We start from the raw sequence: 19,600 nt of genomic DNA, 5'->3' as shown, positions 1-19,600 counted from the left end.
TCAGGTGAGGTTCAAAAAGACAAGAAAGAGCCAGGACAGTGACAGCAACCATTTCAAGACTTGTCTCAAAGAGTAAAAACAGAATTATTAAACATAAATACTCATCCACATAGTAAGAAATTGTTTAAAAGAAAAAGATAGGTAAAAAATAAATAAATAAATAAATCTGTGAAATGGGTGCATTTAAGAAATAATTCAACTAATTTTAAAAATAAAAAACATTAAGTCTCATGAAAAATGGTTTAACTTATTGTAAGAAATATAATAAATAAGTCTGAAAGCATCAAGCAGCACAAATTGTATGTGAAAAATGTAAATTATTCCAATTATGAATTTTCCTGCAAAATACATACAAGTACATGAGGTATAACAGCTGTATTTTAAAGAACAATAAGTTCATAAAATTATGTGTATATATGCACACACACACCTATATAAAAATGTTAAATGTTTATTTATGAGCCAGTTTATTTTTTTCATTTATTCTGTAAATAAATGTGTGTTATGAAACAATATGCTCAAAACTGACAAAAGTAATTAGCAAGAAAATGGTGATCCTACAATCACAATCTAAATTTACAGTCTCAGAAAACTAGAAAGAAAATCCTCTTCCCTGCGTTGATATTTTTCATTGTGAGTGAAGACGTTTTGATGGCACCCTCTTACAGCCCCACTGTGAACTCAACCTGCATCCGGAGCAGGTGAGTTTTCCAGGATGGATGCAGTCAGCAGTAAACCATCGTGACACTGAATACCTGGGTTGAACCCAAAGTTGCCTCACAAGCCACTAATCCTGCTCAGCAGTGCAGCCCCCAGGTCACATAGCGCAGCGAAGGTTGTGAGTCACAACTCAAACAAAGCGGCCGAGTTTCTGTCTGTGTGAATGTCTATTTGCCCTGGAATAAAACTGAGGCTTGTCGCTGCAAAAGAGTGAGGCAGAGGGCATCACTCGCATACCAGTCCTTTGTCCAGCTCCCTGCCGTGACGTAAATGAGTTTTCCTTCACCCACATGTTCCTGTCAGACAGTAGATGTGTGGGCAAACCGTGCTTTACGCTGAAACTGTCGCCTTGCTTCAAAGTAACTGGATCACTGAGGCAGAGGTGTAAGTGTAACAACAATGCAGGAATAGCATCCAAAAGCCGTATTCCACGACCTACTCATCGCTTGGAGTGATAGCTGGCTGTAATTAAAGCTCAGCTTCTGGTAATTGCCAACAGTCCCCGCTTAATTTCAGGGGGGCTGCAGTGGAATATCTGTATATTCTGCACGAGCCTCCCTTTGCAACCTATAATCTAGAAATCCTAAATGAAACCCAATACAAAAAATACAGAATGTTCCTTTATTTAGATAAGCCGCTGTTGGGTTTTTTTAGAGGAAAAGTGGCTGTAAATCACAAGTCACATACACACAGTCAAATTTTTTCAATTCCCCTTTTACTGCCATCATCAACTGCCAACACCTACAGTCCCTTGCAAAATAAATGATCTGTCACATTACAATTATAGGTGACAAATTGCACAATTGTGAAGCAGTAAGAGCAAGAGAAATTGCTTTTAAAAGATTTGTCGGGCATATATTTGCACAAAGTTTCCTTTAATTTGACTCCCCTAAATAAAATCCAATGTAATCAGCTTGTAAAGTCACAGAATTAGACCACAAGTGTATCATTTAATCTACGTAAATCCAGCTGTCCTGTCAAAGTCTCAAAGGTTTGTTAGACAAGATCAGAAAACAAACAGCATCATGAAGTCTGAGGAACTCAGCAGACATGTCAGGAAGAAAGTTGAGGAGAGATGTAAAACCGGTTAGGCTAGAGAACAATATCCAAATTATCAAAAAATGATATGCCATTCCACAAATTCTTCATGACAAGATTTGGAAAGTGAAAATAAAAACAAAAACATTGTTCACAGAAAGTCATTCAAAGTCTATTAAACGTTGCTGGCCATGCGCCATTTAACTTTCTGACCTACATGGTGAAAAAGAACATTATCCTCAACAGTGAAACGTGTCGGTGGCTGCATCATGCTGTGGGAATGCTTTTCTTCAGCTCAGACAGGGATGGATGGAGCTGAATGAAGAGGAATCCGAATATAAAATCCGACAGAGACCACTGAAGACTCGATATTGGGGCAAAAGTGATTTCTGTTTGGAAAACCTAACAGAAGTCTGCAGATTTGATTGCAGCAAAAGTTGACCGTTTGAAATATTACCATCTTGTAATTATTTTCCTTCCATTTCACAACAATGCACTAATCTGTATGCCTGTGTCTAATAAAATCCCAGTAAAGTACTTTGACGTTTGTCTCTCCAGTAAATGGGAAGAACGTCATACTTCTGCAAACCACTGTTCATAGAAACACACTTTGGGCACTACCATTTACTTATATAAAAAAAGAAGAAAAAAAAAACAAGAGAAAAAAAATGTCTTGTTGCTATTTTGTAAACAGTAAAATACACCATTTTTAATTTTATTGACCAACTGTCATGCTGCCATAATGACTTAATAGCAACAACCATTACTGAAAGTAATTTAATGTTGTATGACTCAGATGAGCTCTTTTCTAAAATATTTACAAGATTCCCAAGCTTTTAGGAATCGCACACACTGCAAATGTCTTTTCAATTAAAAGAGGAACTGACAGAAAAGAGATGAGATGAAAGCTGGTCGCCGTCTGTGAACCCAACAGTCACCGTGGCACAGACCCACACAGGTGAGGGGCGTCCAACATGAGAACACGTTCACAAATGCACACGTCTGGACAACGATCTTTCTCCCCACAGTTCCTACTGAAATGAGATCTCTCCAGCTTTCCTGTGCCATTTTATTGTTTTCATGTTCCGTAATGAGAGCAGCCACCCACTACCTCCTACTCCCAAAGCAGCTGGATAAAATATACTTGATGATGTGCCAACTTTGCCCTTTTTTCCTCCTGCTTCATACGCCTGAGCGGCAGCGTTTTGTCTTTCTCCATTAACTGGCCCTGAACCGTGTACAATGATCTCCCGCCGTCTCAGCGGGATGAAAACACAGAGAGGAGACACAGAGCAGCAATTGCCAATGTCAGGGAACAGGAGAGCTGCCACTTGTGCTCTGCTTTCATTGAGTGGGATGGGTTACACCGCGTCATTCGGCCCTTTAGCTCCCCTGCTGGTCACGTTGCAGTTTTGCCAGAGTGCAATGTTCACTGCTTCCCGCCAATTTCTAAGAGTGTTTACTATTTAGAAATGTGATGTGCTCATTTATTGCTAATAAAATTAATTTTAGAGCTGACTGGTCAGTTTTACAAAGTTTAGTAAAAAAACAGAAGGACTTTTTGAAATTATCTTAAGATCATAAATGAGAGTTGCTTTAATCTCTATTAATAATAATTATGAACATAATCCAGAATGAAGGCTAGAAAGTCAAATTAACTCAAGGTCAATAAGTCTATGAAGAGATTCAAAAATAAGTCAAAAGTAGGAGTGGTTGATTTAATGCATTTCTTAGTCTTAGAAAAGTAATGAAAAATGTGTTTTCATTATTCATGTCGGTATGTCTTCAACAAGAAAATGTCAGATATTCTTTACTCTTTTTTCATTTAAAAAAAAAATCTGTCAAATGAATACTCAGGGATAGATTTCATCCCCAAACAATATTTTCATGCGACATCTTTGTAACAGTTTAACAACTGCATCTTTAGACCACTGGCACCCTCTGCTGACTGACTAAATTGGGTTAGTCGAGAATCTTAATGTCAGATTGAAACTACTTATGCAAATGTACTAGAAAATGGTTTTCTATACGTAAACAGTCTTCTGTCAGCTGGCTTGTCCCTGAATTATATTAAAGCAGCATTATATGCTGCTTTGAGGCCATCTCATGTCCTTGATATTAGTTCATTTTTTTTCAGAAGGTATAGAGACATCTTGGTGCAAGTTCTGAACATGGTCGACCTAATTACAATCACTGACCCTATCCTACTTACTAAAAACAGTGCGAAACGTCCACAGGCATTCTGCAGATTGCCATTTTCAATTCCCAAAATTTTCATCTTAATCATTGATGTCTTTAGAAATGTACAACCTCATTAAGGACTTGCTTGGATGCATCAGTTCCCATGAAACAGGCAAAGTCAAATGCAAACTACTAAAATCATTTAAATTCTGAGAAATAAATAATCTTCACTGAGGTTTTGTGACATGTGAAAGATGTAAGATCAACAGTTTGGCCACAGGTTCTTTTTTTATTTTTTATTTTTTTGGAATCTGCTCCAACTAGGTTTACTGAAGAATTGAATTAGCGTTTAACTCAGTCATTTAAAGAACAAAAACCAAGGTCTGGATACAACACTCAATGTTACTGTGTACGGTACATTGCTAGAGCTGCACCAATCAGAATTTTGTTGGCTAATTTTCAATCTGTTTTTGTAAAGTTTTGACTCCCTGTTTCTGATTCATTTCAGATCTAGAATCTTGAGCCACATCGGTCTCCATTCTCTATCTGCTGAGAATTAGTAGAAACAGATAAATCCCATTTGACTTTGAGTGCATGTTCAATACAGAAAAGCACAACAAGAACAAGAGCTTTTTAGGGACGCATGTGTAAAAAAAAAATTTGTTAAACTGTAAGCTGATTATTTCTAACAGCTCCTACACATGATTAGCCATCAAAACAGACCACATTACTGCAACTTTTGGCTTCAGAAGTTGTGCCCACAGTCAATCATGGAAAAGGTAGGTGGTATCAGATGGCATAGAAAGAGCATGATAAATAATTTTTACTGGGCTTTTTGCGGTGAGTGCACAGTAATTATTTAAATTAGGCAAAGAGCCAATGTCGCATTGTGTGAGACAGCGTTCACCAACAGAAATATTTCAATGGTTGACACTTTAAACTGACATTTAAGCAGTTTGCATCGTAAGCATTACTAAAATGCTTACGATGTTTATTGTGTAGCATACTGTACACAATACACAGTAGCCTGTTTATTGTGTAGTGATTATAGCTACTTATTTTAACTGAAATTTGCCTAAAGGCTGCAAGCATGTTCAAATCCAGCATGTTCCAGATAGTAACTTTACTCTGTTGAGCCTTCCTGTGATCTACTGAGAGTCTTGCTCTCACACAGTCTGACTTAACTGCAGACATGTCTCAACATGTTGTAGAAAATATAATTTCTACAAAATCTATTGTTGTACTTCTAGTGGCTTCATTTCTAAACACTTAAATGATTCTGAAAAAAGCAAAATTCAGGTCTTTGCTCGGCAACAGCCTCCACACTGAAGAGTGTTGTCAGCACAAGCTGCTATATACAGTGCATTCATTGATCAGAAAACAAGAAAATCCAATTATTTAGGTATGAATTCATATCTGATGTGAAATGTGGAGAGCATTTATATTGAACCTCTTCAGCCAGTACTGAGTAGAACTGGTTGTTGGGTACCATTACAGCTGCAATGTAATTGTTTTATTAACTTCAGCTCCTGCATCCTCTGCAGTTATCTCCCAATCAAAGCCTGCTGCTAGGATCCATGGTGCATGGCCAGATAATCTAGATCAGTTTGAAGACAACTAAACATAAACACCACAATAACATGTAAAAGTATCACCACATATTAGACATTTTTTTAATTCAACAACTGTCTTTCCCGTTTTCTGTTTCAAACCTGTCTTCTGCACAAATGTTCTCTCTTGTTTGTATTCACTTCCCTGTTCTAAAGCTTCCTCCCAACATCCTGGTCTGTCTCTGCATGCACAGTATGTTTCCTTTAATTAGATTTAAAAAAAACTGAGTTTTGAAGAAGTTCAAACTCCTTTTGTTAGCAAGCAAGTCATTCAAGAGTGAAACCAAAAATAAGAACATTTAGTCTTACACTAAAATGTTCTCTTGATAAAATTAATTTACATTCTTCCATAGAATGACCTGAAATAATCTAAGTTGAATTTTCCGGGCATGTCGGTCTGTCTTTGAAAAAATTAGTTAACTACCATTTAAATTTTCAGCTAAAATCAATGTTGAAAATTTCTTACCTTTACTGACTAACAAGTCTGCCTACACTTTACTTTTTTCTGATGGAGCCTTTAAATAAATTAGAAATCAAAGCAAATTTAAAACAAAGCAAATATTGATCTAGAAAAAGTGCCTGTATTCTCCTGAAAATCTATATTTTTCTGGAAAACAAATAATTTATTCCCCCTGTGCTATGGGATTAAAAAGGCATATTTTTAGATGGCACTCTACATTAGCAGAGCTAATAACAGTGTTTAACATGCTGTATCTTCCAGGCTGGAGACAGAATGTACAGCAGCAGCCGCAGGAAGGAGCATCAGGTTCTGTCATGAACTCAGTGACACCACAACCTGCAGTAACAGCCACTCCAACTAGATGGCGATACAACACTTTGAAACCTTCCACTGAAAAGAGCTGGGAGTCAAGGGAGATTAGAGGGGGAAAAAAAACAACAACTCTCATGTTACATTTTGGAGCGTCAGTTTTTGACTTTTAAAAACAACAGAACAGAGGACACACACTTCAAAGTTTCCAGTTCGGCTCCACTGGGCACGAGCACCCGAGTGTGACAGCGAAGTCCCCTGATGACAGATGGACTAGAAGCAGTAAGAACCAGCAGATGTTCTGGTATCAGAAGTGCAGAAACAACACCCACCGCCCTCCCTCTCCCCAACATCCTCACTGCCCTGAACTGAGGCACTCAGAGATTAGGATTCTTGGGGGAAAACATATGGAAAAAAAAAAAAAGGAAAAGGGAAGGGGTGAGTAAAACCGAGAACGTAAACAGAGAGGAGGCATAAAAAGAGAGGGAGTGACAAAAGAAAGTGAGAGTGAGCGAAACAGTGGGGAGCAGGAAAGAAGGGAGAAAGAAAGTACTCAGACAGGGGGAGGGAGAGTGTTTTTATCCTCATGTGCACTCAAAGGGGTCAGTGAGTGCAATTGTTTTTAGCCTGCCTGTCAAAACCAGTGTGGCTATCACAATGCCTATTCACACCCACCACATGCACACAAATGCATATAAAGAGCAAATGCATAAAACGACTCCAGAAAGCTTTTTTCACCCTCGTCAATACTCTGCAGCAGCGTAACAACATCGTCAACCGTGCCTTTATAAACCTGCGTCACTGGTTGCACCACCACCATCATTCTCATCATCATCATCCGCTCTGTTTGGGTTTGAGCCGAGGCACAAACCAGCATGGGGAAGTGGAAGAGCTGCAGCGTGGAGGAGCCAGGCAACTCTCCCTGAAGAAATTCTGTCTTACCAGGTAGAGCAGGAAGGTGTGCAAGCCAGTGCCAAGACCCACAGAGGAGAGGATACCCAGGCCGACCCAATAGGCGCACCACAGCGTCTTCTTCTCCATGTAGCGCACGTACTGCAGAGGCCAGGGAGAGGGACAGTCCACCACATGGCAGAGGCACATGCATGAGTGCGAGGAAAGAGCGTGTGGGTGTGGGGGGGGGGGGGGGGACGTGAAGAGGGAGGGGGGGGGAGAGCGAGAAAGGGAGGGACAGAGAGAGAAAGTACGTGAGTAAAACTGTGAATAAAAAAAACGGAGGGTACTTTGAAGGGTGGGAGAGGGCAAGTGAGCAGGAGAGGAAGAGAGAAAGAAACCTTTGGAGGTAGAGGTTGCTGAGTTTCAAGCGCAGAGCCGTAGGGTAGGAGTGTTCAGCACTCAGAGAAGAACAGCACCATTATTCTTTTCTTTTTTTTTTTAGTGGCAACTAGCTGTTACACAACAAGCACAGTAAGACAAGCCAAGATCCATCTGTCTGTCTCCCACTCTGTCTCTTTCTCTTTGCTGCTGTACTACTATCACTCCATCGCTCCATTTACACCTCCTCCCTTGAGTCAGGGCAGGTTGTTTCCAGGAGGAAGCATCAAGACCCCAGATTACGGGAAAAGAGGAGGGGACTTTAAAGGGTTTGAAGGGGGAAGCAGGGGGGGGGGGGAGGCTTACCAAAGACTCAATTTCCCAGGAAACTCAGCAAAACAAAAAACAGCACATACTGTCTCTCTGTTTGCTGGCAGAGTGCTGGGAAGTGAGGGGCCAGCCATGAGGAATTGTTACGTGCAGTTACTGAGAAGTGATTACACAACTCTGAGGTCTTTGCGTACAATGTTGGAAAAAAAGAAATGCCAATGGGATGTGAAAAATATAGCAACTAAGGCAGAGTTGGTGGAAAAAAAAAAAATTAAGTGGAAAGGTTGTGTGCAGATCAACAGAACAACCTGCTGAGTTTTTAGGGGAGTTACAAAGAAAGAAAGCAAACATGATGTTAGTGCATTCACTCATATATGTCTATTTATAAGTGCAGAGAAAATGTGTTTACCAATCTTACTAGTATTCTGATTGACCCAATACCACAAAATGACTAATAAATACTTTTAAAGAATCTCATAAAGTATGTACCTTTTAAAACTCTATTACAATAATTTATCAGGCATCTCCTCTGCAGTTGAAGCAAGCTGGTTACATCACAGACAGTCGCTATGGTATTTTTAAATTCACAACACATGAGGAGGTCAGTCACCTTCTGATGTGGTCCCTCAATATGGTAAGCAATAGAGAGAAGGATAAGCAGCATCACAAGTCCAAACACTGTCTGTCTTTGACGCCAAAGCCTGAGTAAAGGAGGGGAAAAAGAAAGGAAAATGAACACAGAAAATGTCAAACAAGAAGAGTTGTGTTTATATGCAGAAAACAAACCAAAGACTCATGATGAATCTTGAAGTATGAGTGAATAACGGAGAAGGATTTCATCTGTGGAAAAGAGACATGGCTGTTTGAAAGTAGTCAAGCCTCAACAGGTTTTAATCAGTTCTGTTCTTACATGGATTTTCATCATCATGCACTGAGTACTTTATGAGGAACGCCCTTAAATTTAATGCAATCCAACTCTACCCTGAATTATGCTTAAATGCTAACTTCACTAGTAGAGCAGAGAAAGGAATGCTGGCCTTGAACCCTGTCTCGGTCATATTGAACTAGGGCTGAAACGATTCCTCGAATGATCTGAGTACCTCGACTATTAAAATTCCTCGATGAAAATGTACCTGCCTCGAAGCTTCGTTAATTTATGTTTTATTATTTAGCGCACCGTGTTCCGGCCGGGACATTATTTGCGTTACGCGGAGCTCTCACTTCCGCCTCGCAGTTGTTGACGAAAGCTAAGCGTTAGCGGCATAACGTCGAACGGACCTTACCAGAGGGGCCGCTTTTCATTGGCTGATGCCCATTCTACGTGGTCACGTGCGTGACCGTCTCACAAACACACCGTTAGCTTCCCGTTAGCTAAGTACAGCATAAAGGCAGAACTGATACAACTTCTACACCTTGAAGCCTGTCTGCTACACAGTCTTACGTTAACTAAACAGATCAATATGCAATGTATCTGTATCTGACATACACTAAAGATTTTATTTTAGCAGAAAAGGCTTTGGACTAAACTGTTACTCGTGTTAGCCACGCTAGCACCAAGTACAGCTAGTCAGTCAATCATCGCTGTGTTCAGGGAAGCGCTGATTAATAATCAAGAAATAAATATCAAGTCGGGAAACTTGATATCGTAACGGACTGAATGTTATGTTTTTAACGTAATCTTTGCTCGTCTTGCGGGGCGCAGGCGGTTGCCACGGTAACAGGTGTGCTTAAACTACAGAGAGAGAGAGTAAAAAGGTAGGAGTGGTTTTGAGTTGATCACCTGTTCATGTTATTTTACCTTTGTTTACCTTTGCTGTGGTGCATTACAGTCGCTGTAGTTTCTAAATGTTGGACTAATTACCTCGTTCGTTTGTGAGTTTACGTCATTCACAACAAACATCAAACAGAACAAATATATTTCATAAAATTTTAACAAACAAATGGCTTCTACCGCGATAATTATGTGAAATTAAATGAATTATATCCCAACTTCAGAAGATTTGCCTTTACCTTTACAGAGCTCTTTGGTTCCTCCTATCAGTCTGTAGCTTCTCATATTGACGTCATCAAACCAAATTTCAGATCTACCATAACTGACTGACACCTGCTGGCCTCAGGTTTGCAACCAGCTTGTGACTGAGAAACCAGTAACCTCCTCCCAGATGATGACATGAACTTGTTAGTTCCTCTGTCCATTGTAGTGGATGATATATTGTGAAAATCCGGTAGAAATTATGCACTAATCGAGTCATGTCTACATAGCATCAACGCGCTGCAAGGCTTTGTTTGTGAGACTTGCGGTCACGTGGGTCGATTGTGGGCGGAGCTTGGTAAGGTCCATTTTCAAGTTCTGCCCGTGGGGATTTTATTGATTGGTGATAATGCCCGGGTTTTCATGGTTTTGGGGGGACCAATAGACATCCTTAAAATGACTGTCGCGATGCCTGGAGTATAGCAGCCTTTTCCTGCTGGTTGAAAGCGAACGGCGGGAAGAGCGCTGCAGGTGAGCGGATAGACTGAACACGGCGGGCCGCTGAGTAGTTGATGGTTACAGTGTAAGTGTAACTTTACCGACAAACCGCACAATAAATTTCATATATTCCGGTCTGAACAAACGGGTGGCGGAGAGCATCGTGGCGGTACATGGCTGGTAGATGAGTTTCTGATTGTGACGAATGAAGGTGCCGTAAATATCCCGTATCCCCCGTTCTTACTTTCGATCCCTGGTCTGCCGGCCGTGTCTTCCCCCCCCCACATCCTCTACATTAGGTTTGTTCCTTCGTCTCCCCTCCATCCCCATCTTACGTTCGTTTGTTCGCCTCTAATCTACCCGCAGTCCAGACGACATTTCTCGTATTTTCAAACCCAAAGCTTGACATGTATGGGTGAGAATCCATCTATTAGACTCACTGAAGATGAATGCATAAACTAAAAGCTGACCTTTTTTTATCAGCCCATTTGTGAGCCTGCCTCTTTATTATTAAATTGAATATTATTTCAGATCTTTGTATAACTTTTCTTCAGGTAAACTTAGAAAGTTAACAGGTTAATTGTTATTAACCTGGTTAATTTTATTAACCAGGTTAATAGTAATACATGCTAATAATAGTGTGTTTCTCTGCCTTTTGTACTTTTAAACTGAAAGGTTGCTCAAGGCTGAATTGCACATCACTAAGCTCATGCAGGTCCAGTTCAGGGATTCTGGAGAGGAGGGTGTGCCGGACAGTCGAGTCCTCTTCAGAGGGGGACAAGTCTTATTCAGAATGAGGCAAAAAGGCAGATAAAACCTTCTGAGGGCAGAAATGATCAAAGAGTAAAATTGTCAAGGAAAAAAAATAAAACAAGTTAACCTAAACCTTTTTCTTAATACATAAATTAGCTAGTTTAAAAAGAAGGGTTTGTGTTAAGTTCACCATAAGGATTCCTTACCAATCCCTCCCCCACACAATCCATTCACTGTTTGAGAAACCCTTTTTATACCTAAAGAAATGTAAAGGCACAGCAGCAGACAGCTTGATGCCCCATGGATAATCTGCTTTTATGTTTTATATTATACACCACTCCTAAAAACACTCACAATAAACTTCTCTGCACCCTTCTAACCCATAACTCTCTCATTTACGTGCCAGCGTAGGCAGTTAGAACACCACGTGTCTGGAGCGTTGGGTAAATAGCAGCTTCTCTAAGGCAGAACACTGCGTGTGGTGCTTGTGGCTCACCACATCCTCTTGTAGTTTTAACATAAACACGTTGTCCTGACGCAGTTAACCGCAAGGGCCCCCACGAGAGTACACTCTGACCTTCTTCTGGGACCTCGGTGTCAACAAAGATTATTTAGCAAGCTGAAGACATTCTGTACTCTACGTGTAATGTGCATGAAGGCAACGGCTGACGTAGTTTGGTGTGATGTTGTTGCTCAGCAAGTATGAAAACAGTAGTTTGCAAGGTGGAGTTATCCTTTCCAGCCTTTAAGTAGGGTAATTATGAGGAGTAATAGAGACAGATAATGATAAGAAAAGCATGCGATGTCTCCGTTGAAGCGTTGAAGGCGTTTGGCAGAGTCTAAACTATGAGACCTGAGCTAATAGCTCTGAGACGGTCAAGGTCAGTAATAGTCTGGTGTCTTGATGTGTTGTGTGAAAAAGCCTCTGAGTAATGTCAGATGGCCGTTCTTTCACAGTTGCTATTTCCTCTACTTTCACGAGAACAACTGTAGCAACTTTAGTGTCTCTTTGTGAAAAAAAACCTGCTGTATCGGCTGCAGCCTCTAGATGTTATCAGCGCGACGGCATCATAACAACTAAGACAAAGGCTTGTTTTCTAGGTGCTGCTTTCTTGGTCATTTGGCATTGTATTTTACAGTCGCTTTTAAAGACTGAATTTACACGTCATTTATTTAATTATTACATCGTTTATTAATTATTAATGATGTTTGGATTAAAGTAGGTTTGGGTTATGAAAATTGTCCTAAGCTTTTTAACTGTGATACAACTGTAAACCTGTTAAGTCATGGCTGTTCACCTAAATTGAGAGACCTGCCAAGTACACCATTAATCAGATAATGAGCCAAGAATGCAATGGTAACTCTGGAGGAATTGCAGAGATCTAAAGCTCAAGTGGAAACAAAAATGTTGACAAAATTAAAATTTTTATTTGCAAAAAGAGAAAGAGTATTTTGCTTCCACTTTGTAATTATGTACTACTTTGTGGTCAGATAAATAGCCCTGGTCACGAGGCGTGGACAGCGACAGTATTAACCTGTTGAGACAAACCATAACTAAGTTTTTGGCAATCCTGTTGACAAGGCAGCACCAAGGCCCTAACGTACTTCATTCGAAGCCGGTGTCGGCACGTTCATATTCTCACACGTTTCACGTAACAGATGCAGACCACCTGCATTCTCTGTTTTGCTTTAAAGAAACGGTCACAGCGAACACCACACTTTTCTACAGACCGATTTGCACAGTGCTCTGTCAAAATAGTTCAACCCGAGCCTGGTATCAAGCTCGGCAGGCGGATGCCTCTCTATGGGAAAAAAATTACTAAGACATTTCATGCTCCCAACAAGAACTTGGATCATCTGCACAAAGTCCTGACCTGGAACACCTATCGGAGGAATTGGAGTTGACCAGTGTCTGACCTTGAAAACGTGCTTCTTTGGAAATGGTCAAAAACTTTGATGACTCTCCGTAACGTTGTGGAAAGCCTTCTTAGAGGAGTAACAGCTATCATAGCGGCAAATGGTAGAACAATATCATAACAGGCCCTACAGATGAAAAATGGGGTGTCACTAAAGCTGTATGTATGAAAACAAAAAAAGTTTATACTTTTTGTTATATAGTTCATTGTGCCTTATAAGGCGAATAAAAGCATTCACTTATTGTGTTAGCCTGTGAAACGGAAAAGGACAGCATTAGCTGTCTGGAGGAGATTTCAGGTTTTCTGAAACAGGGACATGTTTTAAGAGGAGGTTGCATCTCTCCCTTTGTTCCTCACCTCCACATCCACGCTTTAAGAGTGATGAACAGCTCCAGGGAGAAGTAGTAAAGTGTGAGCAAAGGCCTCTTCCATAACACCAGGCTTTCATGGTCTTCCCTGTCTCTCTTCTTCTTCTCCTCTTCTGGAAGATCTGAGTCTAGACCACAAAAAACACACACAAATAAGAGGAGAGTCTTGCACATTAAAATAAAAAGTTTAATGATGTACAACTCATACCTATATGTTTTAGCACCAATGGACAAACGAAGGTATCGTAAACCCATTAAGACCTTAGACATTTGTTTTGCTCATTCTGTAGATCAGATGGATTTTGAAACAAGTTTCAAAAAATTTGATGGTATAAATTTTTATTCATAAACTACAGTGCCCTGAAACAGTATTCTCTTTTCTGTTAGGATCTCGGGTTGTTTTGAGTTTTAAGTTAGTTTAGACAATGTTAGGTGCGAGTCTTTCCAGGCTCCAGTGTCAACCAAGTTAATACTATGATGATTTTGATGCATAATTTTATTTTTCTGGCAGTGTGAGTTTTGAGACTTTCTTTTATTAAACAAACTTTCATTTTGGCATCATCTGACCAGAGAACTTTAATCAACATGCATTTTTGAAGGCAACTGGCTGCACTGGATTTTATTTTTGGGTTTCAGGGTTAGGGAGGCATGTCACACTTTCCTGTCACATCAAATCCCAATAAAACTCTCGCCGTGACATGAAAAACTATGTAATTTGATGGGATGTGAATACTTTTGCAGAGCACTGTATTCTGTAAAGTTCCCTGCACTCAGATTTTAAACATTTGTGTTCAGTCTTCATGGGTTTAACCTTCGTGTTAGCTGTTGCTCAGTTGTAAATTAGCGTTACCTGTGAGTTCTCCGTTTTTATGCTTCTTTTCACCAAGACGCCTCTGAGTTTGCTGACTTTCGACCCCACACTCTGCCATCATTCTCTTTCCACTGACGGGGAGTCCTGCTGAGGCAAGAGTACGGGGCTCAGCATCACGCAGGCTGCTCGCCAATCTGACACAGGTCCTAAACAAACACAGACTCACACGCAACTACGCATCAGCCCAAAATCTTCTAAAAGAACCTCTGCTGCTCTCCGGCCAAGCAGCCACTGTTTTCCTGCTGTTACGTCCTACGTTTTACTCGTAACTCTATCTGGAATGTGTGTGATTTAATGACTGCTTTCAGTGGCATATGGCACTGACACTGAGAGCACATGAAAGAAAGAATCCTTGTGTTTTCCGTGTCTTCACCATCTATGTTTTATTTTTTTTACACGGTCTCTCCGAAGGGAAAGGAATTTTAATATTCTCTCAATAAACTGAAAGAACACTCAGAGGCCATCCTGTTAAGAGTTAAAACCATATCTTCACAGTCAGAAGTTCATATACTTGTCTTTTGCATTGAGTAGAACTGTCTTTAAACTCTATGACTTGGAGTCAGACTTTCAGGGTATCCTGCTAGTATGTTTTTGTTCTAGTTTCTAGTGCAAATATTTTAGTATACTTGAATTAAGACAAAACCAACTTTTTAGTTAAGTAACGTTTTAGCAAGATAACTTGCTTTAGGTCACTAATGTCTTAAGACTGATAGAAAAAAAAAGACTAGTTCCACTGGCAGAACATTTCACTTATGAGACGGGGAAAAATGTCTCTGTTAAAAATGTAATAATCTACCAGAGGAACTAGTACATTTTCATGAGTATTAGGAAATTGATTAAAACAAGCTCCTTGCTAAAGAGTTACTTTTCAGCAAGTTAGTTTTGGCTTATTTCAAGTTTACTATGATATTTGTATTAGAAAGTAGGGTGAGACTTTGTGTTTTGGCAGTGAAGCTTCTCACAATAATTTGCTGGTTTGGTGGATGCACCAATAAATTGGCCCCCATTTCCTTAATTTTGTGAGATCAGTGATCAACCAATACTGGCGTGAAGCTGATCTTTCCTACTGATCATACCTACCTCGACAAAGGCTTAAAAATCCACCGCTGTCCCCCTTTGCTCTGCCGCGAGAGAGGTTTGACAGAGATCCACCCACCAGGTCATGTCTGCACATTTGCAGTTAACAATAGTCACCCCACTTTTGCCAAATCAGTCACTTTAATTGTATACTTAGCAACATATCAGGCAACAACAACAAAAAATCTGTATCAGCCAAAATGAGAATCAACAGGTCAGGCTTTTTAAATATCAGTGACCGGCCAGAAAACCGCAATCGGTGCATGCCTGTGTGCTAGTATTTTGACCGATTTCTCCTGACAGAACTGGTGGAACTGGAGTCAGGTTTCTATGCTGCCTCGATCCCACGCACCTTTTCAGCTAAGTACACCAATATTCTTTGGATCTGAGATCAACGCTTTGTAATGGCAGCACCAAAACAGTTGCTTTGTTGTCCTTAAATCGCTATGTTTAGACTCACTTTCCACTTGGAAGACCCACTTGCACCCAACCTTGAAATTAGGCCTCAAAATTTCCAAGTAATATTCCTTCCTCATGATTTCATCTATGTGGTGAAGTGCACCAGACCCTTCTTCAACAAAGCGCACACTCAACATGATGTGTCCACCCCCGTACTCCCCAGCCGAGACGGTGTCCTCCCCCCTTTATCTTTGAAATGCATGGATGGTCATTATGCTGCAGTAGCTTAGACACCAAAAACACTAATTTCTGGGACGAGAACCCATTTCCTTCCTGCAAAGTATGATAGTTTGACATTCCTGTGCTGTTGTTACTTGCATATCATTGTTTGAACAGGGACACTCTCAGGTATCTGGAAATCTTACCCAGGGTTGAAGCAGACTTGTGGAGATCCATAACTCTCCTGATATTTTGGCTGATTTCCTGATGATGTCATATAAGGAAGGAGTGTGTTTGAAGTACAATACACCCACATACTGTATGTGCCTCTCTTTAACACAAAATGTTAAAGAGAAAACAGTCAGAATTCTGAGATTAAAGTCAGAATTCTGAGATTAAAGTCAGAATTCTGAGATTAAAGTCGGAATTCTGAGATTAAAGTCAGAACGGTTTTATTTTATTTTTTTTCAGTCGCTCTAATCCTCTTCCGTACACTCTGGAATCTCTTTTACCTCAGGAATCTGTCAGCGCGCAGTGAGTCAGGGAATTCTGACTCCGAGGTATGCAGCTCACCATATGGTGGAATTGTCAGTTCCTCAAGCAAACACTCAGACACATACGCGGGACTAAAGTTCTGCGTCCTGTGTTCTAGGATCGGGCCTCTGGCGGGATCCTGTTTCGATACTCTTTCACACAAAGTGCTTCAAGAGTCCAGGACGCGTCATTAGACTCCCCAGGCTCCTGGGGCCGAAGCTTCAGATGTTTGTTTTCCTTTAACAGATCTCACAAGATGGAGGGAAATCTACTAAAGCCTGAATGAAGCCCCTGGAAGATTTGCAGTATGTTAGCAAAACTTGTCATTATTATCTTAAAGAAAAAAGCAAAATAAAAATCTAATAATTTTCCTAAATGAAGTTGACTTCTGGTTCAAGTCTTCTCTGGATCCCCAGAACCAGCACAAAACATGGAGAAGCAGCATTCAGCTTCTCCATGTTTCAACACTAATCAACATATTTGATGTGTATGGATAATGTTTTTTATGATGGCCCTTGACAAGATGTAGAGTTTATTGCTTACATCTGGTGACTGTATGATGTTTTTATGACACAATTTGAACTGCCTTGTTGCAGAAATGTGCAATACAAATAGGTAAACTCGAACTTAAGCTTGACTTAGTGGAGTCTGAAACGTTTCTGTCAGTATTTATAGAAACTGATCAATTTTAGTAAGAGTTAACGGCTTAAAAAAAGAGCTAATTTATAGACAAAATACCTATAAAAAAATTCTAAAAGTAAAAGTCTGTTCCTTTTAGGATATACTGAATTACTTTATTATCCTCTCCCAAAGATACAGACTTTCTTACTAATATTTAATGTCATTCTCTTACAAAGTTTTTCTTTGATCTTTCATATTGTGCCTGAAGCTCCTGTTCTATATTTCTGATCCACTTCAAATCTTGGATCAGATTTATCTATTTGTGTTCAATCTGTCTCGTAAAGTTCATTGAACTGATGTCTTTAGTAAATAGAATAACATTAACTGAATAATTAGACTAGTACATAAACAATGACAACATACTAGACTGTATGTGCCGAAGACAAGAAAAAACATCAAGTACCATCCAGTTGTATGAAAAGATTTTTTTAAATATTAGAACATGATATAATAAATTAATTGAGCAAGTATCTTTTCTTCTATTCAATTGAATTTCTTGGTAAACTGCTAATACCTGATACATGTTTAAATGCACTTTATAAAAACAAAATATATTTATATATAGAATGTTAATCAACTCAATCCAATCACATTTCATTCCTCATTATGTTTTTAAAGAAACCCAGCCAACTGCATAAAGTCTCTGATTTTGCGGCCGTCCTCCATGCTTAGAAAGCATGTGGCGACAGTGGAAAGAACGACTCCCTTTCAACAGGAAGAAACCTCCAGCAGAATGTGTCTCAGTGTGAGTGGGCCATCTGCTTTGACTCACTCTGGGTTTCATAAGACAGAGCAGACACACACACACAAAAAAAAAAACAGCAGAGACGCTGATCTGGGTGTACTTTCTATGTCAAAGAAAAAGTAAAGAGTTGATGGCAGCAGCTGCTTCTTTAACTAAACAGATGAATTCTGAATCATTGGGATGAAAATGATGCTTACGTATAATTAATGGAATCAAAGCTCCGTCAATGGATAACGGATTTAATATAGAAAGACAAAGTCAAGGTGTCACAACTTAAAACTACAGGCAAGATGTTGCTTGTGTGAAGAGGAAAAAAAGAGAGAGGGGCCATAAAGTTAATTACAGCAATTTAATTAACGCAGGTTAACGCATGTCGGGAGAGTAGTAGGAAAAATCAGCAGAGTGAGAAAATGGTCATAAGGAGCATAAGCCTAAGTTGCTGTAACAACAAGCTTGACCAAAAAAGGAAAGTTTTAAGCCTAAATTTGTAGCCTTACAGACAAAAACTAGGAGCTGCTTCTATAGCAGCATGGCAACCAAAAGATTTGCCTCCCATTTTACTTTTAGAAACTGTAAGAACCACCAGTAAAGTCTGAGCGTGAAGTGCTCTGTTGGAAACATCTGGACCAATCAGAGCTCCGAGGTTTGATGGAGCTGGAAAATAAAGGGCTTCATGTGTAAGATGGAAATTTTTTTAATCTATTTTGCATTTAACAGGGAGCTGGTGAAGAAGAGCTAATATTGGTTCAACATGATCTTTTCCATGAAATCATCCCAAGTTCTGGGTAAGCTGAAGGGTTTTTAATTAATTTTTGGACTTCCAGATAGTGAAGAATTTCAGCAGTCCAACTTTGAAGCAACAACTTTATGAACCAGCTTATGAACCACAATATCTCTCATTTTGGCAATATTGTTAAGGTGAAAGGAGGAAGTTCTAAGTTATGGAATTCAAATTAAATAAAAAAAGAAAGATGTATAGATAGATATATGTGTGTGTTATGTGTGTTGCAGCGAGCAGAGATTGATGCTCATTTGAAATTGTAGATCCATTCTGAGATTTTTTTTCTTGAGGTTTGATTTTAGAGTATTTCACCTTGCAGTCATATGAATACCATTATAACACAGGTGAAAATAATTTTAAAAACATATGACGTATTTCAGGACTATGGGCTTTCGAAAGGAACTATAAACAAAGGCTTTTCATCAGCTTTTAAATCTTCGGTACACACCACACCTTAATAGTTGTTCTCAAGAAACCCTGTAATTAGTTTTTTAAGGCTGTGAAGCAAAGCAGGTGTTCTTTAGTGTAAAATATCCTGGTTCCAACTTCAGTCATGAGAATAGTCCACGCAAAAACATGACCCTGTTTACGTGGCATGTTATCTGCGATATAGAACAGCTACTTCACCAAAAGCGATGCCTAATAAATTGTTTCATAACACCACTCCTGGCTGTGAGAGGCACAGTAGCACAGCCCTGCTCCAGAGATTGCGCAATCCCTCTCCTTCCAAAACAACCCGGACCTGTTGAGTAACTCCGGCATGGGAGACAACATCAACCTCAACGCAGGACGCATACAAAGTCCAGGATGAGGAATTCAATAAGCTGTAATCACGTTTCAAACAGCAGCAAACACTGAAGGGAGTT

At 39.8% G+C, this 19,600-nt stretch overlaps 1 protein-coding gene and 1 long non-coding RNA gene across 5 annotated transcripts in view; one reads left to right on the top strand and one right to left on the bottom strand.

Moving 5' to 3' along the window:
- LOC116728189 (vacuole membrane protein 1) overlaps positions 1–19,600 on the bottom strand; it is a 75,579-nt gene that overhangs the window by 55,756 nt on the left and 223 nt on the right. For 2 of the 4 annotated variants that reach the window (XM_032576081.1, XM_032576079.1), the window contains exons 2-5: positions 14,278–14,382; positions 13,417–13,555; positions 8,531–8,621; positions 7,261–7,371 (exon numbers count right to left, since the gene is read on the bottom strand). In XM_032576081.1, the coding sequence (XP_032431972.1) occupies positions 7,261–7,371; positions 8,531–8,621; positions 13,417–13,555; positions 14,278–14,359 (423 nt within the window). In that variant the 5' untranslated portion in view covers positions 14,360–14,382. Of the gene's footprint in view, positions 1–7,260; positions 7,372–7,610; positions 7,820–8,530; positions 8,622–13,416; positions 13,556–14,277; positions 14,386–19,600 lie in introns of those variants that run through there. The other 2 variants (XM_032576080.1, XM_032576082.1) reach the window with 2 other exon arrangements.
- On the top strand, positions 11,823–17,668 carry LOC116728190 (uncharacterized). The gene is made up of 3 exons (XR_004340957.1): positions 11,823–12,024; positions 16,465–16,553; positions 16,646–17,668. It is a non-coding gene; the product is annotated as an uncharacterized LOC116728190 (long non-coding RNA).

This window comes from Xiphophorus hellerii, chromosome 11, assembly GCF_003331165.1.
Source record: "Xiphophorus hellerii strain 12219 chromosome 11, Xiphophorus_hellerii-4.1, whole genome shotgun sequence".
Lineage (NCBI taxonomy): Eukaryota > Metazoa > Chordata > Actinopteri > Cyprinodontiformes > Poeciliidae > Xiphophorus > Xiphophorus hellerii.
Note: the sequence above shows the minus strand (reverse complement) of the source record. Positions and strands in the feature narration are given on the sequence as shown.